The sequence below is a fragment of the Cyprinus carpio genome, chromosome B17 (assembly GCF_018340385.1).
Source record: "Cyprinus carpio isolate SPL01 chromosome B17, ASM1834038v1, whole genome shotgun sequence".
In the NCBI taxonomy this organism is placed as follows: domain Eukaryota; kingdom Metazoa; phylum Chordata; class Actinopteri; order Cypriniformes; family Cyprinidae; genus Cyprinus; species Cyprinus carpio.
In genome coordinates this window covers 3,558,278-3,585,999 of record NC_056613.1, presented here as the reverse complement: position 1 = coordinate 3,585,999, position 27,722 = coordinate 3,558,278, and the positions used below count along the sequence as shown (strand labels likewise).

At 36.7% G+C, this 27,722-nt stretch overlaps 1 protein-coding gene across 3 annotated transcripts in view; it reads right to left on the bottom strand.

The window, feature by feature from the left end:
• The window catches only part of LOC109106976 (A-kinase anchor protein 6-like), a 128,443-nt gene that overhangs the window by 34,937 nt on the left and 65,784 nt on the right, over positions 1-27,722 (bottom strand). For 2 of the 3 annotated variants that reach the window (XM_042743211.1, XM_042743213.1), the window contains exons 8-9: positions 17,940-18,073; positions 13,909-14,029 (exon numbers count right to left, since the gene is read on the bottom strand). In XM_042743211.1, coding sequence (XP_042599145.1) covers positions 13,909-14,029; positions 17,940-18,073 — 255 coding nt within the window. The remainder of the gene's footprint in view (positions 1-13,908; positions 14,030-17,939; positions 18,074-27,722) is intronic. The other variant, XM_042743212.1, reaches the window with a different exon arrangement.

Genomic DNA, 27,722 nt, shown 5'->3' with positions numbered 1-27,722 from the left:
TGAACATTTTAATATAATAATGTAAGATAATAAATGTATAATATTTTAATATAACAAAATTAAATTGTTAAATTTTTAATTATTAATTGTTTAATACAGTGAAATAATTAAATAGTTTTAAATTATACTGACAATGAACACATTATAGACATTGTCGGTCTTCTAATTTTTATATTTTAATACATAATATAATATAATATAATATAATATAATATAATATAATATAATATAATATAATATAATATAATATAATATAATATAATAAGTTAGAGCAATAATATTTATAAAATCGGGGTAATTCCTTGGCTAGTGCTAGGAAAATAAATCACTACTTGTGTACCATGAAATGCCATCTGCAAACAGCGAGGGGGGAGGAAGCGTGCAGCAGATAGCGCAGAACATGAGGGCCAGATCAGGAGCTGTAATGATGGACGGAGTACACTCGTTTAATGCCCCATCTCTCCATTCCTCAGGGGACCGTACAACTGTTTCTGGAGACTCTCTCCAAACAGCAGGTGAGACAGGAATCCCCTAAGGCTTTCCACAACGCTGAAGCCAGAGAACATCACACACACACAAGTCAAGACAGATTCTCTCAGAGCTTCAGCACTGCAGATCACTAAGGCTCCAAGACTCCTTCCTGACCCCTTTTGAGTGTGGTCTTGTTCTCTCAATCTTGGGTCATCAGCCAGAGGTCAAGCATTGAGGATTTGTTCCTGATATCACATGTATGTCTACTCGAGGGGTCTGTTTATGTGTCCAAGGTAACAGTTAAGGCCCACCAAGGCTGATAACTAGTTTTTTTAAAAACAAGTCTAATTATAAAAGAATAGTCCACACCATGACTATAAGATAACAGAGAGGAACAATATCATTGGAATCCCTTTTTTTTCAGCTGATGAATGACAAAAAACATCAACAGCCAATCAGAATCCATCCTGCTTTAAAGAGCTCTAGCGCTTAAAGTGGCAGATGACAAAACAGCATTGCAAGCTTATAACAAACCATAACACCTAGTTATGGTTCTTGGTGTGACTTTTAGAATACATGTTGTTAAAGTGTTATTGCCAAATGTTAGAATGATATTTGTAACTATTGAGATTTAATTTGTATGTCAATCAGATGTTTGTACATAAACAACATGCTTAAAATAGAACACTATGCTTTACAGATGGATCCTGGTATATTGGCTATAGACACAATACTATTAAAAGTTTGGGGTCAGTAATATGTTTTTGAAAGAAGTATCTTATGCTCACCAAAGCTGCATTTATTTGATAGAAAACACAGTTAAAACAGTAATATTATTAAATAATATTACAATTTTAAATAACTATTTTCTATTTCAGTATATTTTAAATTGAAATTTATTTCTGAGATTCAAAACTGAATTTTCAGCATCATAGTCACAGAGTCACTTTATGAATTTCGTCTTTAGGAGTGCAGAAGACAAACAACAACCTTCTGAGCATGTGCAATCTACGTTCTTGTGTCTTATATTTGTGTGTGACTGTCTGCGTGAGCATATTTATGCATGTTTGTGTGCGCGTCCCTCTCGCTGAGAGCTCACTGAGGGAGAAAAACACACAAACCCAGCCAAGCCGCAGTAAGAGAAGAGCACATAAAGTGGAAACAGAGAGGGTGGTTTTTTTCTGAAGCGTTGTCCGTTGCTGTGGAGGTCCGTCCAGCATCCTGGAGCGGCGCCAGCGAAACAACAGGGAAGAAAGACAACAACACCGCGCTCTGCCAGCCGTCCAGCACGGAGAACAACTCCGGCATTACATCACTGCATTAAAATGCCATTATATGCCTCCTATCGAAAGGGAACAGCCAAACGCACATAAAGACATACTTTAGTTTATTTTCAAACACTGCATCACTGCATGCTCACGCTCTCTCTCTCTCTCTCTCTCTCTCTCTCATCTCGACTCCCATAGTCTTAATGCCTCGGGACTATTTGCCCACAATTAGAGCACCACCCCCTTCCTGCCCCTCTCTGCTTTCAACTCATATGAGTAAACTTTCCCAAAGCCCCACAGTGCGTTCTTCAAGGCAAAAATGCTAATACTGCTTTCCTACTGCCTAGCTACTGGAAAATGGTCTTCCAGAGAGCGCAGATGAGTGTGTGTGTGTGTGTGTGTGTGTGTGTGTGTGTGTGAGTGTGTGTGACAGACATAAGGACATAAGCCACTGGCAGATTTCAGTGTGTTGCAGAAGAACTTCAGCCTGCAAACAGACACACATGAACACACAGACACATGCATACAAATACTGGAGAACTGGTTTGAAATTAACTTGTAAAGTTTCCCATCCACTTTAAAAAAGTACCATGGTATTACCATAGTTTTTGGACATGGCACCATGGTAAGGTAAAGTTTTGCTTCATATATATATATATATATATATATATATATATATATATATATGGTAACCATTAACCATTGTTTATATTTATTTGTCCAAAACCATGCATTATCATATCTAACTATTGTATTACCATCACACATGATTTCTAAACAGGATATTATATATATCTGTATATATATAATATGCTGCTTAGAAATCATGTGTAATGTAATACACTATTTAGATATCATAGTAAACATCGTATTATCATGGTACTTTCTGAAAAAAAAAAAAAAAAAAAAAAAACCTGATAATACCATATTTATATACATATTTTGAAACATATGGTACTTCAGTGCTTCAAATTTAAAGGTTAGTCCATGTTACTTCCACAAAAAACATAAAAACAACAACAACAACAAAAAACATTGCATGTACCATACTTTCTGGTACTTATTGCATGTAATGGTAATATACTTTGAAGTTACTTTTTTAACCTGAAGTAGCATATAAATAAAATGGTATATTAATAAAATTATATATCAAAGCAACAAACTTTCACCATCTTAACACAATCACTGTGCCACAGTAGATTTCTGCGTTTCTGATCTCATATCTAAGCATAACAGCTCATATTTATGAATGCACTGCAATAATAATCATAATGAATATTCTACAGTGATTTCATTTCTCTTTTTCACATTGATTAAATGAATTCACTGTACACAGACAATCAGAAGCAGAACTCATTATCTGAGCTGTATCATTTGAATCGCATTGAGCGCCAGGACGAGAGAAAGACAGAAAACGAGGAGCTTTGCTTTGTTAATTAATCTCAGAACTAATTCCCAGCTGTGAATTTCACCCCAGCACACATGCTTGTAAATGATATGGCATATTTGTCTTAGTGAATAATGCATGGGGTACAACAAGACTCCATCCGAACTGCTGACAACAAAATATTCATCTCCTCGCACCATCTCAAGGGTCTGATCCCTCTCTCTCCACAACAGCACAGCCCAAAACTAATGCAGCATTTATTTAGGGGAACACTAACAAATGTGGCTATTTTCTGAGGGAAATTGACAAAGCACAGTTTGAATATATTTTGAACACTTCTCCTCATCTATATACAGGAAACAAACTCAAGCAGGAGCATGTTTGAGAGTGTTTGCGAATAAATGCCAGCGTCTGAAAGTGTGTGTGTGTTTAATTTTCATAAACTCCTCTGTTCTTAATAGGCTACGGATGCTGTAGTGCCATCTAGTGGTGCGAGCATCTAAATGCATTGAGTTATTTGGGGGATTTGGGGCTTGTGTTCAGCCCGGAGTCAATTTAAGAAGCCTCTTCTCTTTCAGAGCAGCACATCTTTGGGAATCAAACATATATTTGACCAGCTGGTTGACTTCAAGCCTGCCAGTTCTCATACAAACGCTGGCAATAACATTGCTGTCTATCGGCCGCTCCAGCTTCTTATTTCACATTTTTTTTGTATTCATAAATTGCAAAAGATAGACAAGACAGACATAAGCAGATGTGGTTTACTGCTTGCATAAAATATACTGCCTAAAACAGACAAATCAGGTGAGGTTTACATACATAGCAAGATAACTTTCACTATAAATACTAAAAAGTACAAAACAAAAACTCTTCAATATATACTAATTTAATATCTACATGTGTGTGTTTGTGCATGTCTAAGTAATGAAGTTTTCGAGGCAGGCAGAAAAAGCAGGTGTGTGTGTGTGGCCGTGTTGAATGAGTGTGTATCAATGGGGGTCCTGCATTAGCGCTTTAATTAGTCCGCGTCCTGCAGAAAGAGCCACGGGCCCCAGCCGGCACCACCATAACAACTAACACACACGGAGATAACAAACCTGCTCACAAAACACCACACGCTCTCCCATAATTCCCGTCAAGCATGCCACATGAGGAAGCATCTGAGTAGAGACATTGAGAGACGCCGTAGGGGGACAAAACTAGCCCACATCACATGCCAGCCAGTCACAAAACACAAAAACCTGAATATTCATGGATATGTAATCCATCTGAGAGGAGTTTAAAGATGCAAGCTGGGAACAATGGACAGAGATCCACGCTGAGCGCTTCCCTGACCCGAATTAAAGACAAAGTTCACACAGAATTCTAAATTTGTCTGTTTACTGATGAGTCAAAAACAAAAGTATATAAAATTTTAAACTTCTTAATAATGATATTATTATTATTATTATTAAACAATATTCTTTGTTATCTACCAGAATGCTCATGCTGCTCTCTTCCATACAAGCTACAAAAAAGTCAGTAGCAGAATAAATTCAATGCATGGGAAATGCTCTATAAGCCACATTTCTGAAGCCATATAACGGCGATGCATTCACTAAAAATCTTCAACTCATATTTCTCAAATTTCAAAATTCACATTTCTACATATTTAAATTTAACATATTGTGACTGGTTGGGATAAACTGCTGTTTGCAATTATTGAAAACACTTAAATTCTTAAAAAAAACAAACAAAAAATGCACTGATGGGATTTTGGGGGAAAAAAATAAATAAATATATAAAATAAAATTTTTACAAAAGATTAATCTTCCAAATAAATGCTTTTCTTTTTAACTTTCCCTTTATCAAATAAGTCTGGAAAAAAATGTAGCATGGTTTCCATAGTTTTCAACACTGATAATAATAGGAAATGTTTTTTTGAGCATCAAATCAGCATATTAGGCTCATGACAGAGAAAGCAGTTATTTTAAATCGTAATATTTCACAATATCAAATAAATACAGAATAAGAGAGACTACTTTCAAAAATGCTGGTATTTAACAAATCTTACTGAAGATTTTGAATGGTAGTGTATATAAATATTACAAATTATTATTAATATAAACCTAAAATAATTCAAATAAGAATTAAAATATTAATATTTTTAAATAGCATTACTATAAATTCAAAGAAAATGGGAAAACATAAAAAAATAAAATAAAAGCTTCCCTGTGAAAAGCGACTATGATAGAGACATGAGTGAAGATCTGGGTGCAAAAGATGAAAGATTCCAAGCCTAATCCAGTGGAATAATTCATGGAATATTGTTCATTAAATCGGATGACCAGACTGCAACACTGCAGTGTCAAAAACTTGCTACAAAGCGCTTAGTAAATTCTTGTGATATCAATGCCGTTTTAAAAAATAACAAGTGGTACAATATTTACAAAGAGATAAAAATAGAGCATAATGGAAAATTTACATCCCGGTCCGTCAAAGTGATGGATGATGATTATTTACTGCACAACCTCTGCTGCCCACCAGGCCCCTTCTCCAACAGCTCGCCATTTAAACATGGAAGAGTTTTAGTCATTTCAGTCAAGATTATTAAAGAAAAATAGATCACCAGCCGCTCCATTAACTGGTATCTTTCACTCATTTCAGATATCAGAGAAAAACACAAACAAATACAGTACAGCCCATATCTGAAGGGTTGAGAAACGTGAGACCTTGTAAAGGGTGAGAGCCACAGGACTGGCACATTATTTATTACACAAGCCTGGTAAAGTCACGCTGGAGAAACCGGCTCCTTCAGACAGCTCGTGTAGTGTCTGTCCTCCTCTCTCATTCTCTTTTTCCCTGTCTGTCCCTGTCTATTTCGCCCTCACTTGCTGTCTCTCTGATGTGTCTCTTCAACTGTTCCTACACCTCCTGTCATCCTTCCATTTCTCCCTCTTTCTTTCTCCAGGTGTCTCTTTCTCCTCCTCTATCCCTCCTTTCAATTATTCATGGGGTGTGAGGACTGTATGGCTGTCTCTCCTGACAAACCGCATTTCCCTTTTCACAGGCATCGAGTCGTCATGTTGCGCATAAATCTGGTCAGAACTAGTCTCTCTAATAGATATGGAGGAGGGAGCGGAGGGCTTTATTCTAGTCTAATGTTGATTGTCAGAGAGGGAGGGGTGGTCAGGAGGACTTTGGGGTGTGACAGCCGGCACTGATCTCCCAACAGCTCTTTGACCAGGGGCACAACTTGATCTCAGAGTCCGCATCCAACAACTAGCAGGCTTGTTGCGTCTCTCCCCTGTGGAATGTCTCTCGCTTTTTTAATGCTCGTTCGCATCACGAGCAGCCATCTGCTGCATAGACACGCACACATGGGAAAAGAAAGAAAGAGAGAGAGAGAGAGAGAAAGAAAGAAAGAGAGAAAGAAAGAAAGAAAGAAAGAGAGAAAGAAAGAGAGAGAGAAAGAAAAAGCAAGGATGGATCAAAAAAGAATGAGGAAGCAAAAGAAAAAGAAAAGAGAAAGGAAAAAGGAAAATAAGGAAATAGGGAGAAAGGGAAAACAGGAAGGAAGGAAGGAAGGAAGGAAGGATGAATGGACAGATAAAAAGGAATGTAAGACAAAAAGAGAATGAGAGCAGGAAGAAGGAAGGAAGGACAGAAAGAAGGGAGGAAGAAAAGGAGGATTATAGCAAAGATAAAAAAATAAAGACGATGGAAAGAAAGAAAAGTAAATAAAGGGAAGAAATAGAAAACAGCAACTATAAAAACAAAGAAAGAAAAATTGAAAGGCAGGAAGGAATAAATAAAGGGAACAGGATTAGAAATAAAAAATAAGAGGAAGGAAGGAAAAACTGGGTAAGAAGAAAGAATATACGGAAGGAAGGAAGGACAGAAATTGAACATTAGATGAAAAATATAGAATTTGCAAAGGAAGGAAGGAAAATAGATAAAGCCAAAGAAGTGAGGAAGGAGTTGGAAACAAATGAATAAGAAAGAAAGGTACAAAAACAAGGAAAGACACAAGGAAAGGTAAAAAAATGACAAAAGGAAAGAAGGAAGGAAGGAAGGAAGAGAAAACAGGATAAAGAAAGAATAAGAAGGAAGCAAGAAAGGGAAAATAGTATGCAGTAAGAAACAAAAGAAGGAAAAATAATAAAAAGAAAGAAATAAAGGTTGTACCCCAGAGAGAGGCAGGAAGAGAATGACAGAGAGAGAGAGCTTCAACACTAGGCTCTTTGTGTTGAGATCCTGGCACTAACACACACACACACACACACACACACACACTCTGGTTCTGGCTGGATGTGAGAGCGATGGATATTGGATGAGAAGGTGAGAGGAGATCAGTGTGAGCTGGTGAAGCGTGTGCTGGGTCAGCCATCTTTCACTTATCAATACACTGATAACTAAACATCAATGACACCACTCATCTCCAGCTAAACTCCTGCTCAAATATACCAGACGTCTGCCAACATCTCAAGCTTTCGCTCTCTCCCAGCCTGAGCACTTTCTCTCTCTCTGTCTCTTGAGCCTGTGATTTTTACCCTCAATAAACAGTCACTTTTTTTAACCTGCAAAAGATGTGCAAACTGTTGCATGTATTCTGTTAACCTATTAATATAAACTACCGTTCAAAAGTTTGGAATAATTAAGATTCTCTTATGCTCACAAATGATGCATTTATTTTACAAAATACAGTAATATTATAAATATTTTTTTTAATTTAGACATTTTTTTTATTTGAATACCCCAGTCTACAGTGTCACATGATCCTCCAGACACATGATCCAGCAAAACATTATCTATTTTTATTATTTAATTAATAGAAATATAGCATTTTTATAATTTTTTTTTTAACATTATAAACATTCTTGCTCAATAAAAGCATACTTCTCATAATTTCTTTAAAAAAATAAAAAAATAAAATCTTACTGAGGCCAACCTTTTGTACATTCCTGCACTCTGCCATAGTGTTTTCAAAACAGGTGACACTGAACTCTATGTATGAATCTATTCAGAAGCTTTTCACCCGCTATCCAAGAGAGGAAGAGGAGGGGGGATTATTTACCCTATAGAAAACATACCAGCCAACAACAGAAACCAGAACACAGCTGAAATGCAAGAGTACAAGATAAACAAGCACAATGCAATCAAATTTAGCAAATGTCCATTAGTGATTACCTACATTAGCACATATTACTGAGGCTACTGCGTGTGTATATAGTGGTGTGAAATGCTGTGTGTGTGTGTCTGTGGGTAATGACGCATGCAGGTGCACCCAACAGTATCACCACCATATTCAGCACATTTACCATCAAAGTGGGGTCTTTGGAAACAGTCATAATGGGGAAAATGGTTATTTCTTTGGTGCATTTGTGTGGAAGTTGAGCATTGTTCCAAAAACCCAGTGAGCTGCCTACCTAGACAGGATGGCCCTCATCACATCATTAGCTTAGAAACATGCTAATGTCAAACTCTATTGGAATTTAGTACATAATTGTCAATTTCCAAATGCAGTTCAGTGCAATAATAATACATTTTAGTATTTGATTCAGTGTTGTTATTGCTAACTAAAAATAATTGATGTAACTGAAATAAAGCTAAATAAAATACAAATATTTTAAAAATAATAATAAAAATAAATATTAGGTTAAAAGCTTAAAATTAAAAAAAAACTTAAGCAAAGAAGAAAGGAAGAGAAAATAGGACAAAAAAGAAAGAATATGAGGGAGGAAGGAAGAGGGAGGAATTTCCTGAAATAAAATAATAAAATAAAATATTAGATGAAAAATGTAAACTTAATAATTAGAAATGTTGCCTTAGCAACTAAATGAATTACATTTGTTGAAGTACTAAAATGACTAAAAGTAAAATAAAAATAAAATAAATCTATATAGAAATATTAAGTATATTCAGAATAACAGAAACTAGTGAACATTACAAAAATAAAATTACTACGTGTAAAACTAAAAATAAAAGCAAATTTTAATAAATACTATATACCAGTATATTAATATTACTAAAATAACACCTATTTGATTTTAATGACTTTTCCCCCCTTGTTCAATAAACAATTTCAGTACTGTTTTGGTGGCCACTTGGGCCCAATGTAAAATCAGAGTCCTGAAGCAAAACCAATTGGGAAGCACTGAAGTAAATCATGCATTGGACAGCAGCTGACTATGTCGACAGTATATACAGGAAAGCAGCTCACTAGGTTTTGGAACAGAGCTCTGGAGTGTGTGAGAGATAAAATTAAAGACAGAGAGAGAGACAAAGGAGAAAGAGGGAAAGCGAGAGAGGGAGGGATGAGGGAGAGACACACAGGAGAAGGCGCTGTGATGTTGTGATTCCCATTAAATACCACCTGCTCCGGCTCTATAAAGCAGCAATGTGTCACACTCACACACAGCCTCTGTCGCTCCACACACACACACACACACACACACACACACACACACACACACACACACACACACACACACACACACACACACACACACACACACACACACACACACACAGAGAGACGGCTGCTCTACTGCATTCACACTCCTGACACAGAGCAACACATCGACAAACATCCCTGCGCTTTATCACAAAGGAACAACATAAATCGAGTTGAATTCCTGACATTCGCAACAAAAGACACCCACCTGCATTTGGGTGAATCTCACCTGTCAACAACATGTTTGGATCAGAAGGGGGAAAAATTTAATATAATAAGAAATGATATTGCTTAATATTGCTTCATTAAAATTCAAAATAGGCTTTATTTTCTATATGCAAAAAAAAACTGATATAAATAATTTTTTTAATATATATTTTTGAATATATCTATTTTTAATTGTCATTTTTTATATAATGTAATATATTTTAATTAATTAAAATGGTAATCTATGCACAGCTGTATTAATTCTTATATTATTTATCATGAATTAATGACATTATAATAAATGAATAATATATAACATGGTATTATCACGTTATTTTTTCAAATATGGTCATTGTTTTGTGCTGTTATCATGGATCTTATAATAAAAACATAATGCATTTCATTGATTAACATAATAAAACTACATTATAAATAAAATTTAATTTATTACATAAATTTGAGCCATTAAAACACACTTGATCAGTAGAAGAGTTGAGAATCCAAACAGCAGATTAAGTTGCATTTTACATGTTCCGTCAGATCCTACAGCTTTGAACAAACGGTTCTTGTGAGAAAAAACCTTTTAAGGCTGCATCACGGAAAAACGAGATGATCAGATCTTTTGATTTCACATGCATAAAGAGAGATAACAATGCCTCCTAAACATCAGCACTCAAAGGTACGGCTTGAACGAACAAACCAGTGAGAAAGGAGTACATCTGCAGGGCAGCAGCAGCACAAGAGAACATGGAAGGTTTGGCTGAGCTGAGCTTTGATCAGCAAGCGCATTAGAGCGTGTTAGATTAGACAAAGATCTATTCAGCATGTCAGTGTGCGCTAAAGGTGCTGTATACACACACCGATGCTTCGAGCGCAGCAGTGGTTAACAAGCTAACGTCTGATTGACATGCAGCAAACAAAAGATGAGAATCTACAGGTTAATTGGTTGAAAGTGCTAAAAAAACATCAATGGTTGTTTTATGAAAGGAACAGACGACATGGAGGCTATTCTGGTCAAACTGATTTCTTGTGACAGTTGGCGATCTCTGAGATTGCATTTTGAAGGTTATGTACAGACACAAATACTACTGTATTGCTTACTGTATACTGAGCAAGATTAGTATATGACCTACTACTACTATGTAAACAGTATGCAGTATGTAGCAAAATAAAAAATTCAGAATGTGACACTGTTGCCAAATAACCATGTTTAATTAAGTGATTGCCATCAGTTCATAACTTAATCTGGATTTTTAATCTACTTTTATTTTAAAAATGTCTTGATTTATGGTTCATTTTTATAAACTAGTCAAAAAAAGGTTGGCTGTATTCATAATGAAATTAGCATACAGCAAACTGTGCTACAAAGACATAATAATGTATTCTATTCTTTACAAATGGATAGAATTTATATATATATATAAATAATTATATATAATATAATGTAGGAATTAACATTATAAATATATTTTATTTATAAATACATATAATATTTATATATTTATATTTATTATGAAAATTTCACCATTAGAATCAGAAATTAATAAATAAATAATCACATTTTTATGAAAGAGATATATAAAAGAGATTTAACTAATTTACCAGACTAAAAATCAAAAGTCAATTCAAGTGTACTGAATTATGGGATATAGTGTTCTATGCAGTCTAAACTGCACATTTTGATACATGCATCAGGTAGTACACATTTTTATGTATACAGAAACTAAATCCTGCATACAGCAAAAACAGTACAGTAGTATGCTGAACATACTCGAAGACTAAGAGCGCGCAGAAAACAGGCTGATCTCTTCTCAGTTCTCTTTTACTGTAAGATATGAATAATGGTGGGGTCATTGCGCCCGATGAGCGGGAAGATTAGTTCTGACCTTGAACACGACCTCCGCAGGTTTCGAGGGGAGAGGAAGGGGAGGAGGAAGAGGAGGCCGCCGGCGTGCCGTTATTTCCCTCGTCATTAGGGGTTGTTTCCAGTCGGAGGCTGGGGGGGTGGTTATTAATTTCATTTCTTTATGATTCACAATCTGCTCTTTTGAAATATGCCATATGCTCGGAGCAATCGGAGGATGACAAGTGTCGGAATCAGTCCAGTAAAGGAAGCCTAAATGAGGCTGATTTACGGTCCCTGCCTCCCGGCGAGTCTGGTTTTCTGCCTCCCCCTCTTTTTTTACGATAAACTCCCCCAGCATGGGGAAACAGCAGGACGTCCCGGCTCGGTCTACATGTGTACCCCTCTCCCAATCAATCCCACATAGAAGCCTGATACTGCGTCACAGGAGAACCCCACGAACAAAGCTGATAACCAACATGGAGGCCCAGTACATATTTATTAGGGCAGGCGGGCACGCAATCAATACGGAGGAGCAAAATCAGTTTGTTTTAATCATGAACAAACATATTGACCTAACACAATACAGGCCACTTTATCTGAGACTAATAAAAATTCATGGACTGTAAACAGGGCGAGGTACTATCTCTGCTTTGCACTCATTCTCTCTCCCTCTCACGTTTCTCTGAAATGAACTTTTACTGAAATGTGTTAAAATGACTGAGTGAGTCTGGCTGTAGAACGTGTGACAGCAGGACAGAGATTGAAATGGAAGACAATCTAATCGCCGGCTCGCGGTATTGTGATATTCAGCCGTGGTTTTGCTAAATTGGTTTTAGAGAATCAAAAGTCAAGGCTCATTTGAAATATTACTGATAAATCTATCATTTAACATTCTGCATTATATGCTTCCAGTTTAAGATAAGAAAGAAAAAAAATACAATTATACATGATTTAGCAGACAATTTCTTATTTAAAGTGACTAACAGTACATTAGGGACAGTCTCCCTGGAGCTAAGTGAACAGGGAGAAGCACTCTGTCCACATTGAATTTTCAAGAAATGAGAACAATCAGCCAATCAGAGCATTGTTTATGTTTAATAGGCAGAGCAGGATTTAATGGTGGGTTAATTACTAACAACTGCCTGACATGTCACGACAGTCTTTTACAGTACTCACCAAACCTTTCTTCTGTTAAACACAAATAAAAAATAATAATTTTGCTTGACACAATCTTTCTAATAATGGAGAATGCAGCTGTGGTAAAAAAATAAATATAAAATAATAAAATAAAAACAAAAATAAATAAAATAAACACATTAAAATTCCAAAGTTGTCCAATTTGTGCTTGTTCCTATATCCAGATTACACTATTCAACTGTGCTGCAATTAATAATGAATGATGCAACTCATTTTGATGAAGCTACTGGATTATCATTCTTGCAGCTAGATATGCTAGGGCTTGGTGTAAGAGTCTTGCCCATAAGCACAAAGGTGATAAGATCATGAATTGCCATTTCTAGGGTTGAATCTACAACCTTTGGATTACCAACACAGATGTTTAACCACTGAGACACCACACGCCACTTGCAATTTCCACCAAAATTAGGAATAGTTCACCCAAAAATGAAAATGGTCATCATTTACTCACCCTCATGTTGTTCCAGTTCAATATGACTTACTTTCCTCTGCTGAACAGTTTTGCTCAGCATACAGTAATCTTTCTCATAAATTGAAACGAGGCTCCAAAAAACTACCATAAGCAGCAGTGTTTGGGGTAACGCAATACAAGTTACATTATCAGACTACTTTTTTCAGAGTAACTAGTAAAGTAACGTTACTTTTAAATTAACAACTATCTTAGTTACTTTTTCAAATAAGTAATGCAAGTTTTCCCATTTATTCACTGACACTTCTCCTGTCCACATGTTTAGAGAAATTGTTCGTGACATGCAGAAGCAGAGGTACTTCTTACAGTCTGAGGTGAAAAGGCCTTTACAGTCACCAAAAATATCACTTTTGGGGTTTTTGTTATTAAAAACAAATAAGCAAGCCTCGCTCAGGTGACAAAATACTACCACAACAACAACGTAATGCGCTGCTTTCCATAAAAAGTAACTAAGTAATGCAGAATGCATTATTTTTAAAAGTAACTTTCACACATTTGTGTTTCCCTATATTCAAAATTACAAAAAAAATTGTTCAAAATCTGCTTTATGTTGTGCACAGATGCAATATGCTAGCACACATATATCAATTGTAGCTAGCAACTTTAAATGCACAAGAACCCATTTACCTTATACAGGTGATGCTGCTGTTCCTCTGACATCATCAGATCATGGCTGTCCGTCACTATGGATTCCATGTCCATCAGCCAATCCCAGAGCTCCTGGTACTCCGCTTCAAACTCTGATAGGCTGAATGAAAAGAAGAAAAATGAGACAGGCAGAAAGAAGTTCACAGCTTCTCCAGCTCAGGTGAGGTCTGGAGAGACGGTGTACGGACATATTTCACAGAGTGAATATTTGACAAGCGGAGGTAATTACAGTGCACCGAGGCGCAGTGCGTCGTGGGTATGTGAAGTGTGAACAGACTCGGGGAGCACGAGGGATCTTTAACCTGCGCTCTGAGTGACGGCTCGTGGGCAGAATGTCTTAATTAAACATGACTTCACCTCCCTCTTGCTCAACGCTTCCGTCAGCTCAACGGTGAAGCACATTCAATATTTTTAACATCACTGGGATGATGGGATGTATGTGCATACGTTTACACTATATCTGCACACTCATAATAGCAGCACATCACCACACACTCACAAACAAACATATTAGCGTCTGAGCTTTGCTTAGATTTGCCTCAGCGGGAGGGCCGCATGTTTAGAAACATTAGTCAGAAAATTGTTTGGAATTCGCACTGCTTTTGAGCACTCTGACAACTATGTCAGACTAGCACCATTTTCCCCCTCTCGCTTTTTCAAGTGGTCCTGTTGTCCCTGAAGAAGAAAGACGATAATAACGATCAAAGAAGGGTGCAAGAGAAAAATCAACATTTCCTTTTTATTTCAATTCAGCGCAGACAAAAGAAACTGGAATGCTCTATCGAATGCTAGCACGTATGAAATTTCAGCAAGGATAGAGCTGCGAATTAGCATTTCCAAGCAGGCGCTGATTAAACAAAACGGCATTGGGGAGTACGTGAAAATTTGAGCTGTGTTTGTACGCAAGACATTGATCAGAACAAAACGGCAAAGACAGCAAATTAGAAACAGTCAGACGTGTGCGGCGGAAGTGTAAAGACTCCCTCAGGCTCTGCGTTCTTCGACTGATATTAAAACTCAATATGCTGTTTGTGAGTTAAACAGCATCTTTCTGTATTCTTGCATACCATATTGTTTTTCGTACTCTCTTTTTTTCCCCTAACTAACATAAATCTAAATGCTTGTAAAACAAGCTCTCAGGGCATCCAAACAACATTAACAACGAATAACGAAAAACAAGTATGAGAAAAAAATGTAAGATCCATTTAGCAAACGTGCATCATGGGATATTGTTCTGTCAGCATCATTTTCTCCTGCTCGCTTTGGTTGATGAGCAGAACTATTGTACATGCTTTCCTCTAAAACATGAACTCTTTTGAAGGTTGATGCCTGCACTTGGGTGAATCTCCCAAAAAAGTGTCAAACCCAAAAATCAAAAGAACAATTATATAATGTCGATATATATAAAAAATAAGCTTATCTTTAAAGCCATAAGATATATATGTATATTTTAAATATTATAATATATATAGATATATTATGTCAATAACAATATTATTTTTATAATTACTATATTATTATATATATATATATATATATATATATATATATATATATATATATATATATATTTATATATATGTGTATATATATATATATATGATTACATGTAAATAACCACATTATTTTTATTTTAGTATATATATATATATATATATATATATATATATATATATTATAATGTGACTTCAAAATGTCTTTACGATGTTGTTGTACGTTCCACAGGAATAAATAATTATAATAATAGTAATCATTATTATTATAATTTAACAACTCCTAGCAAAAACTATTGACAAATCATAGTTCATGGCTGCAATGCAAACTAAAGGCTAATGGAATTTTAAAAAGTTCAACATGCCCAAATTATTTATAATTATTAACATTATTATTTCAGTTAAAATGCTATTTCAGACTAAAAATGTCAATCACAGAAAATAAAACTCATCAAGGCACTTATTCTGTTAAAAAAAAAAAAAAAAAAAAAAAAAAAAAAAAAAAAATATATATATATATATATATATATATATATATATATATATATATATATATATATATATATATATATATATATATATATATATATATATATATATATATATATATTCCTTTCTATGCTTTTTTTGAAACTTGAAAGGTTTTGTGAGACCCCCTTTCCATCAGATCTCACATGGACTGGTTTTGTTGACAAGCATTAGCCGTTAGCCACTTGAAACAGGCTCCTCCGGGTCAGCCCAGAACTGACACTCCTGTGAGACAATAATGGATGCCTCTCCATCTTTCTTTCTTTCTTTTCAAATCTGTTTAACGTCAACGTGCCCCCCACTCAGCACCGCACCACCTTTCTAAGAGGGGGAGGTGGTCTAATTCATCAGCGCTCACCCTGAGCCTCACCGGGAAAGGTTGGCCGAATGTATTGACACCCCTCACATCTCATACGAAGTGACAGTTTTATAGAAAGAGCTCTTTAATTTATGGTGCTAATCCCTGGCGCCTAATGCGGGGACTTAACATCTCCTTTTCACCGCTGTCTGTTGTATTTCCCTCGTCTCTCCTCTCCTGGAGAGTGCTTTTGATTCCTGAACGGCAGGCGTCCCGTTTCTATCAGGTGCGAGGGGATGCTTGGAGCCGTGGCGGTGGGCGTCAGCCCTTGATGAGGCCAGCGAACTGGAGAGAGGCACAGGAGGCCATCGAATTCGACAGCGCCTCCCTTAAGACATGTTTCCATGCAAAGGTAAGGGCCAAAGAGTCAAAACAATGAATCCTTGAGCAGGCAGCTCATCATTAAAATTCAAAGGATCATTATGGGTTTTTTACTGCAAAATAAATCATTACGACGAGAAGCTTAAAAGGATTAAAACGATGTTTGATTCAAAGCCAAGCCGAGGAGTCCGATCCGGACTCTACGGTTAACATTCAGGACTTTACTGGATCAGGAGAGAGAGAGGGGGAGGATAGAGAACTAATGGACCACCAAATAAAAGGATTAGTTATTTTAGCAAAGAAAAAAAAAAGATAATGAAAGTCTGCAACCACATGAGGAACCACTAAGTAGCATTAGAGAAAGGTTACTTCAGGCCCTTAAAATAAATCTAATCTACAGTATTGATCAAACGGCAAGATATTTGTGAAAACAAAAGAGGCAAGGTACAAAATATAAAATATACTCCAGGAAGTTATTGGCATTCTAAGTCAGCATCATAATACTCACAGAAGCCCATAAGTGAAGGATTTGAAATGTTCTACACAACAAATCCACGTCAAAACAAAGTGCATGGAAGACGTGACTTACAAACAGTATTTATTAATATAACTACTGACGAAAAAATAATTTAAGAAATTGCAAATTGCATCATAAGCATAATTGCATCATTTTAACATAACATTGATGAAAATAAAACAAAGCAATACATAACTGCACTAACAATTACTTTAGGAGAAAAAAAAAGTAAAAATGTGTTGCCCAAAAAAAAACTTAATACAATATCCTAGAAATTCTCAAATAAATTTTTAGATTTGATAAATTCTTTTCATTACAAAAAATACATTTTTAAATAAAAAAGTTATTAAGTTAATATTTAGTACGATTAAACAAGTGTTTGCATCATTTTGCACATTTGTCGCCACCAAAAATGTTATTTTCATAAATTAAAATGTATTAAACATTTTTAAAAATGCATATTTTTGAGTAAAACAGACTAAATTTAATGACATGATAAAATATTTACTAAATTTAAAGCACATTTTCATTAAAACACTACAGCATTAGACAAAATTTTTACCTGTTCCCAAAAGTTTTGGATACAGTGATAAGCAATGCAATTTTATAAATGTACATGCATTCTGTAATAGTACATTTTATTGATGCTTTTAAGCATTTAATGTATTTATAATCAAAATGTATTCATCTTTCCACTGAGCTATTCACAGTGCAGTCCATGAAGGACACGTGTGATGCTGTTTTTGAATATGACCAAAAAATTAGGCATCTAATTTCACATTTCTCATTTTACCTGTTCGACTTAGACATCAGGGTGAAGTCGATGCTTCTGCTGTTGGAGCAGTACTGCTGACTTTTAAGTTTCACTCTCATCTGATCCAGAACATCCTTCTGGGCCTCTTGATGGCTCTGTTGGACCTCCACCTGCTGACACCAAAAACAAACAGAGAGAAAGATATCATTTGAATAACCTCAATTACCTCAACGCCATTGATCCAACTTCAAGAACTATTAAAAAACAATGAACTATTAGAACTCGCAAAACTAGTAAACCAATTCAGACTTCTAGCATTTAGCCGAATCAATACGGCAGCAATAAAGAGCGACACTTGAAACTGGCGTCGTTCCATTTCAGAAAGGAGTGTGTTGGTTTGCAGCAGTGATTAGGAAGCACTTGTACATGCTTTTCAAATCAGATGGAAAAAATATGTATTTCTCCTCGGTGCTTGAGAAAATTGGCTACATTGGCTTGACGGCGATCAGTTATTGTGCAAAATACGAGACGATGAATGAGCGAGCCAATAAAATCTCCAACAGACGGCTTTGATTTTTTGCTCATTTCTCAACACTTTATGAAGCGCGCCGGCTTCGCATTCTCCACCGAGTGCCCGGCGCCTGCTTGGCAGATGCCTCTAGAAAGGTCAGACGATTCCATGAATGTAAACTGCTCCTCAATCAAAGCTACCCTTGATAATAAACAAGAAAATCAACAGAAAGATGTGTCGCTTTTTCATTCCATTTATTGGGGAGGCATCAAACGCCGGGGCTCGGGCGCTTTGCTCATTTGGGAGGAATAAAATGAACCTAACTAGGAGCTCTAGAAAATTAGCAGCGCGAGCGCGCAGACTTCTCCTCTCCCTCCTCGGAGGAATTTGCTTTCATTTGCCTTCATTTTTGATTCACTCGGCTGGCACGACGATGCCATGTCAGGATCCTAATTACTCAGTCCCACCGGAGTTGCTAACACACACAATAATAACCGATGCCCAACTCCGACAAAAGCAATTTCTCCGAGCCACCTTGAGCCTAAGGACGGCTCGGCCCAGCACACCACTTCGGTTTCGAGTCGAGGACATTGTCGTGATGGAGATTCGCCTCTCCTGTGACTTGCATGGCTAAGATACATTTGCATTGATCTCGCCAAACTGAGCAGAATTACCCATCTGTATTAAAAACGCAGAGCTGAAATGTATTAGAAATCTATGACGGCTTACGCGGCTGAGCTGCTGCGAGATGCGGCTCCCATGGGTGAATATGAAAAACATCAATATCAAGCACATAAACCTACATTCATCAACACTTGAAGGAGAAATCGGGCTATTGATGTGTGTTTGTCATAATGTACGCAGAGCCCGTTCCCACAATGCAGTGCAATCAGTGTCTGAGATAAAGGCTAAGCTTTCGTAATCTCAAGGCAGACAATGTCAACCAAAGAAAAATGCATGTAAGCCCCTGACTTAAAAGCAATGCGTCGCTTAATTAATTTTCCTATGGGCTGGAGTGCTCCACGTCACTCCTACAGCCGCTCACGGCTCCTCGTATGACCTCTGTACGAACACTTGGCCTCCCGCTGATGTGGTAAATAACCCCCCGATCCTGCACACCATGGTTAGGCTGGATTTACTGCCGCCTTCCCCCCTCTTGGCCCGTTTAAAGATATTCTTATTCAGATATGCAGACAGAAGGGATTTGCGTGTGAATCTCCCGTATACTTATTTCAAACAGAATCATTCAAAAACCTCCCGCGCCGTCTCCCTCTCTCTCGCGCCGTCAAAAGAGGTCTTGCTTTATACTGCTAATATGGCAGGAATCAATATGAATTCAATCATTTGATGAATGCTTACCTCCATCCCTCAAGTGAAATCGAGACTCAGATGTCAGGAAAATCTGCTGAATCGAGTCATTCTGGGCCCTTTTGTTTACATGCCTGTGTCAGGTCCATGTCTTCTGGGACGTTTCTACTGTCAATCATGAACTGAAACTGTGGCCATCATCACTTCCTATTTCATGTCAGACTATGTGCATCTCACATTATCAATAAATGTAAACTAACCCAGACAACTCAAACTACAATTCAAAGTTTGTAGTCTTTATTTGAAAGAAATTAATACTTTTTTTCACCAAGGACATACTAAAGGGGTGATATGATGCTGCTAAAAAGAACATTATTTGGTGTAATGAAATGTGTTTATGCGGTTTAAGGTTAAAAAAACCACATTATTTTCCACATACTATACATTATTGTTTCTCCTCTATGCCCCGCCCTCTGAAACGCATCGATTTTCACAACACTCATCTCTCTGAAAAGCGAGGTGTGCTGTGATTGGCCAGCTATCCAGCGAGTTGTGATTGGCCGAATGTCTCAAGCGTGTGACGGAAATGTTACGCCTCTTAACATATTGTGATGCCTTGTCCGGCCGGAGCGATGAGACAAAAACATAAAACTCATTATAAACATGATATAAACATGATTTCTAGTCGTGTTTTCTTTTGGAAGGCAAAAACAAAGTAGTTTCGCTTTCTCAACGAAACAGCATCAAGCACCGCAGGCTTGAATGAGCAGAGGCCAGAGGCCTAGAGTAAGCCACGGCCGGCTTGAGTGAGCAGAGGCGGGTGGCTTGAGAACGGTGCAGCGGGCGGATTCTACGAAAGAGCGTACCTTGGGCTTGGAGCAACCACATGTGATGACCCCGGGCTGGACTCCGCTTCGTCCACGGTGAAAGCCCATTCTGCGATCCACTGTGCAAAGTTGATGTATTTCCTCAGCGACCAGCACAGATCAGCTCCAGGCATGACGAAGCAGATATCGTCCTCTTTTGGAAGGCCAAACAAAGTAGTTTCTCTTTCACAGTGAAACACACAGCGTCTATACGACATGGCGGCGGCAGCAACAACAATACTACAACGAGAATAAAAGGTACGCCTTCTTTTTTGCATGAACATCTGGACAGCGTTATGCAAATCTTCCCACATACTGACGTAGATATGTGGGGGCGTGTTAGAACGAGCCAAACTTGGCTTCCAGCTTCGCTACCATTCAGACGTTCTTGCTTACTGCTCTGTGCTTTTCTTCTTATTTCTGTACTTTTCTCTGATTTTTCAAGGGTTCACACAAAACAAGGGGAGTCTGCTTTTAGTTATTATGCCGCCCGCAGTTGGAATCAGCTTCCAGAAGAGATCAGATGTGCTAAAACATTAGCCACTTTTAAATCTAGACTCATCTGTTCAGTTGTGCATTTATTGAATGAGCACTGAGCGATGTCCGAACTGATTGCACTGTATTTTATGTATTCACTGTATTCTATGTAAAATCATTTTCTATTTTTAACTGTTTTAAATTCATTTTAAAACAATGTTTCATCAATTTTCAAAGTTTTTAAATTCCTTGTTTTACTTTGTTATTTTTTTTTCTTTCATGATTATTTTACTTTCTTTTATGTAAAGCACTTTGAATTACCATTGTGTATGAAATGTGCTATATAAATAAACTTGCCTTGCCTTGCCTTGCCTTCAGGGGGGCGTGGACGAGTCTTAACTTTTATAAAGAATATCTCTTTGGATTTGAGAGTTTAGTCTTTGCAACTTCACAGATCTTCTTTATTCACCAAAATCCTTTAACACTCCAAAGAGAAAGGAAAATTGGAAATCGCATCATATGACCCCTTTAAAATGATAACAAATAAATGCTGTTCCTCTCAACATTCTAATCATCAATGAATCCTGAAGAAAATGCATATTAATATTAAATGCAATATTAAGCAGCACAACTGTTTTCAACATTGATAATAATGAGAAATCAGCATATTACAATGATTCTGGAGTAATGGCTGCTGAAAATCACAGCAATAAATTACATTTTAAAATGTATTAAAATACAAAATTTCAATGATAATTCAAAATATATATATATTTTTTACTGTAATTTTATATAAATGCGGCAGTGGGGTGCATAAGATACTTCTTTAAAAAACATTTTAAAATCTTATAGATTTCAAACTTTTGAACAGTTGTGTGAATAATTAGCCAATGCTCTTGTGTGTCATTTACAGTTATGCATTTGGCAGTTGTTTAAGTGACTTACGAAGGAGGAACAAAGCAATTCGTCAAAGATCACTCAATGCGTGCAAAGAAATTAGGAAAATGAGGGAAAACTGAAAATTTACACTAAAAATTATGTAAACTAAAAAGAAAAAACATTACATTTTTACAGTGACATAGACAGGGGAGGGGCCATGGGGGCACTTGCCCCCCCTGAAAACTGATTGTCCCCCCAGTGTCCCCCCACCTTCTATGTGTCCGTCACTCCAAAAAAAAAGAAAAGAAAAAAAATTCATATCATATCTTTCAGCTTGCATTTGAATAAATCCTGCTATTTTAACATAGTGTAAATAGAATATAGCTATTTGTATTTTTTACATTTTTTTTAATCATATAGAATCAATAAAATTGTAGTAATTTATACGTATAATAATAAATTTGCATATTATTATAAAAAGTGTATATTTAAAAGTTCTCACTTTTAACTAATTGCTTATTAGCATGCCTATTATTACTAACATATTGTCTGTTTATTAGTAATTATAAAGCATTTATTCTACATGACCATCTACTTCCCTAATCCTACCTAAAGTAACACATAAACTTAACACTTACCCTATACTTACAATTAATAAGCATCATATTAAAAGTTTTTTGAGACAAAAGTCATAGTTAATGGTTTGTTAATAGCTAGATTTGGACCTTAAAATATAGTGTGACCAATTCCACAACATAAGATTGGCCCCTCTGTATTAACTCTTGTGTCCCCCAGTTGAAAAAATCCTAGACACACCCCTGCATTTTTATATTTCTGATGAAAATGTGGGTGCTTGCTCATCTGAAACTTGCCACCACAATGTAAAAAAACTGTTGCTAGTGCATGCTGCATATTTGCTTACTGCCTATGATGGTGTTTTATTATCCAGTTGCTTAAAAAAAATAATAGCACACACTCCAAACAAGCCTCATGATTTGAGGTGTCATGTCAGCCATGCCAAACACCACTAAAAAGCCCTATATTTTTAACTGCATAATACCAAAGAGAAATTATAATGAGAACAAAAAAAGTCAATAACAGTAAAGTATTAAAGACCCATCAGGCAAAGTGTGAACAGACCTGACTGATTTACCTTCGTAAGCTAGACAGGACTGCTAAAAATCTGCAGATTGTGATTTAAAAACGTGCACTGGAGGAAAACAATCACAGACATGATCGTCCTTGAGCTTTGAGGCACATGTGTTTCACATCCAACAGGAGGGTGAAATTCATCGGGATCAAATATAATCCAAACAGAATTGAGTAACGCTCTTGTGTTGCTTCATGTGCAATGAAAAAGCAGAGTGAAAGAGAAAGACAGAGAGACAGATGGGAAGACGATTCATGTGGCAGCAGTGCAAACAGGATAGAGTCTCATTGAAAGCAGCTGGGGAATGAAGAGAAATGAGAAAAATGTGACTCTAGCATGCAGTACAAGAAAAAACCCCAAAAAACAAAAACAGGTGAACTTCTGGACAGGGGCCAGTGGATACCTCCTAAATTCTACATTTAAGCTATGTGACAAAACACGGGGGTCGTTCATTTCTTTATCGTCTGCTCTGAATGCGAGGAGTGGTGCGGCGAGATTGAAAACGGTGGGAAGTCTCCCGCCCCCCCAGCGACCGGTGTTCAAAACAGCCAGAACATACATCGGCCTGTTTGAAATGTCTCCCATCAGGTCTGTCCTGATGTTCAGAGGCAGCATCGGAGGCGAGCAGCACACACGCAGGCATGCTTGGAAAATAAATTCAGTCGGAAGGTGTGTGGGGTCGAGACAGCAGCTGTAAATGGACGAGGGTTCTATCAAAGCAGCTCATAAATTTACAAATACGCCTGCAAAGCTTCACCTTCACAAACACTACACGCGTCTGGAAAAAGCTGTCGTATTGTGTTAAAAAAAAAACAAAGAAAAGAAAAACCAAATTCCTCAATTGTCATTTAAGAGGCTGTATTTCATTCGAGTGTTTTCTCTTTCACGAGCAGGAAAACGAATGCGCTGCTATTCTTTGACGGCCGGCTTTATTCTGCGTCTTGCTCCTCGGGAAAGTTACGAGGGGAGATTATATTTGAGGAGAGTGGGCCTCCGAGGAGCTTTAGAAGGCATGAAACTCATTTGGAAACTATTACTTTCAAATCACTAGTCATAAAAGCTGGATTTAATGTGTGGAGGGGTCTTCCGACATGAATCACGCAACTTTATGGCTCAAAATAATGGCGATTATTACAGTCTTGTCAGACAGAAGTTGCTCTCGTTTGTTCACACTTATCTGTCTTTTGCAGCTAACCAGCTGCTGATACGACCGCATTCATTTGCAGTTGTTTGACTGCTTGGTCAAATCAATTTGATTATGTATGCACTAAAAACACAGGGGGTCATATTTCTATGGCTATCTGCAATGTCGCCCACCGTAGGTGCAAGATGAATTGGTTGTGCTTTATCAAACAAGCACTTGGCGACATGCAAAATGTGTTACATTATTCAATTAAGATACCTGAAGTTAGGTTCTTCTAGATGCAAAGTACCTTAAAGGTAAGTCAGTTCACTTGGTGGCCATTTTAACAATGCACATGTGCAACTATAGAGTGAAACAGATGGGTTCAAGTAAAATTCCATTCATTTTCTCCACTGAGAATCTGAGAGAAATTGAGGCTAAGTCAAGTCATGTTATTCTTCCGTGCAAGCCAGTCAAAAAACAGACAAATTTCTGGTGAAGAACTAAATCCTAAAGAGAGATCAACCACTGTTACAATAAAGACAGAAATAAAGGTAAAAGAGCTCACCAATAATTTCTCACTATCATAAAGCACTGCAAATATTCATAACTGTCTCCCTATGCATTTTGTATTTCTTAATATTTTGCAAAAACAAAACATTGTTTTTATACTAATACTACTGTTACTGACAAGACTGCATTTATTCAATTAAAATAAGATCAGACATATTGTGAAATGTTAATACAATTTAAAATAACACATTTCTATTGCAACATTTTAAAATTTCATTTATTGCCGTGATGCAAAGCTGAATTTTCAGCATAATTTCTTCAGTCTTCAGTGTCACATAATCCTTCAGAGATCATTCTAATATGCCGAGTCGCTGCTCAAGAAACATTTCTTATTAATATTAATGCTAAAAACAGTTGTGCTGCTTCATACTGGTGGCAGTAAACCTCTGTGTGCGTGAACGCCCCTGTGTACTGTCTCTGTTAAATGTCAAATATCTTTGAATGCACCATCATTTCTTAAGACAGGATTTTAAATATCTATTTTTAAAAAGCCCTCACTCTTAATCTAATTGATGAGGTCAGAATTAATTTTTAATTGGTAATAAGGGATGACTTACATTTAGCTTAAAGCAAAACAACTCCTTTGACCTTGACATGAAAGTGAGCTTTTGTCCTCGCGAAACGCATCAGGCCTCTACCTGCATATGCTGCCGCCTCTTTAAGAAATATCTTTGAAAGCTTTAGTTCCTGCAACATTTATCAGGGCGTGAAATTAGCAATTGCTAGGAGACAAATTGCTGCTTCTTATTTAATGTTGTTGCTGAAAGGTGACATTTAATCGCTGATCCTTGCTTCCATGAAGTCTAAGCACCCTGAGACACATGCAGGAAAAGGCGCGGGGGTCTGAAACAATGTTCACGTTATGGATTAGTCAGGCAGGGGGTCGTATTGATTGGGTGATAATTTTCAATCTAATAGAGACCATCTTCGCTTTAATATGGTCTTGCTTTGCTTTAGCTTTGTCATGCATGCCAAGCAATCACACCAGGTGTGTGTCAAGAATGTCAGAGTAGATTCTGCCATCATAGACGGGTGATGGGAAACATCTGGGTCATTATACAGAAACGGGTTTGTGTCCCTCTCATAAGTACAGTATGTATGTTATTGTAGGCACTTTATATCAACAAAAAAAGTCTTAATTCCAAACACTTTGCTTGCTACTTGCTGTATTAGCAAATATCTAATAGAACAAACAAACATATGGAAATATCTAGTAAACAACTGACACAAGTGGATATTTGTGGAAATCTCTATGTAATAAGTATTTGTAGTCTCAGAACCGTGAGTACAATGGCTGTAATGTCAAATTAAACTCTAAATTGATCACCTATGAGCCATAAAAATATTGAAACATTTAAAAATGCTGAAATATCTGCATTATGTAGCAACATTTTAAACTAAGTTTAATTTATTTATTAAAAGATAAATTATTTAAAAAAATAAAAGAAATTATAAAACTGATAAGTGTTCAAAATGAAAACAAAAGGCACTAAAAACTTATTGCCATTAAAAGTTTATTAAAAGTCATTGTAAATGAGCTACTGTTGACTGAATTTCTGTCTGTGTGTTTGTGTGTGTATGTGTATATACATGGCTATGGATGCTACTTTTCAAATTATCTCATGAAAATTAATTATCAGCATGGATGTAATCCTATGGATGAGGGTCAAAGGTTTGCTGAATTGGATTTGTACTGAAAAACCTTAAAAAGAAAACAGAATGCATTTGTGCATTTTTAAGTGACTCATGTGTCCAAAAACATTTCAGGGTATAATTTGAATGCATTACTTTAATCAGATTTGATTTTTAAAATATTAGAAAGATTTACTTTTTCCTTTAAAATGGAAAAGGCAGTCGTTTCTTAGAATGACCCGTCTAACAGATCGAGCATTACAGATTACACACGCTTACAAATATGACTATAATCACAATATGCCAATCCTCTCTGCAAACGCAGCTTTCAAATGAAAGCAGAAGAGAAGAAAACAGTGAGCATTCGGTTTGACTACTTCAAAAATCCCCTGACTTCAATTCCTCGCCGCTTTTCAACAAAGCGAGATGGCATGCATCAACCGGCTTAGATGAAGATATTTTGAAAACTGAGCCAAGTGCTTCGGGCAGGTGTTACATGAGAATCCATTAATATAGGTAATTAACATTAGCCACCATTTTAATTAACATGCAAACTAATTAGGAAATAATTAAGCAACGTAAAAAAATCTGATCTTCATTTGAAATCGGAAGGAGACGGTATCGCAGCTACCTTGACATGGTTTCTTTTGAGGTTTGGGGAGCACAAATGAGCTTTTTTTCTTCTTTTTTTTTTTGAGAGTTCGAGATGAAAGCAGGTTGTTTGTCAAAGTGGATTGTGGTCGAATGAAACTATAAACCGCCAGTAGATCAGACTGATATCTAGAGGATAGATTGAGCTCTACTGGCCCCTCTGAGCTGAACAGACTGAAGTCAAACACTGTGTCAGTGTATTAAAGCACAAAGACACACCAGTCGTCAGAGTCACTGCCTGCAGGCCTGCATGTGTGTGTGTGTGTGTGTGTGTGTGTGTGTGTGTGTGTGTGTGTGTGCACATGCGTGAGAGATATATACAGCAGAGCAATATAATCCACATTTACAGAAAAAGGAGTTAATTATACCTCAATTTAACCAAGTACGACATGTTCCTGGATCATCTTTCTTTGTTTATTATCAACCAATCAAAGCTCTCTAATTATAAAGGTACGGGTTCGAGTTAGAAACTAGCACTCACCAAGTTAACTGCAAGCTACTAAGCAAGTAACTGTTTTCAGAAATTTCAGCAAAATGCATCATCAGACAGTCACACTTATTAATTTTATAGTCTGATCTCTAGAATGTGAAAAATACATATTACTGTACATCAGAGGTGGAAAGTAACGAATTGCATTTACTCGCGTTACTG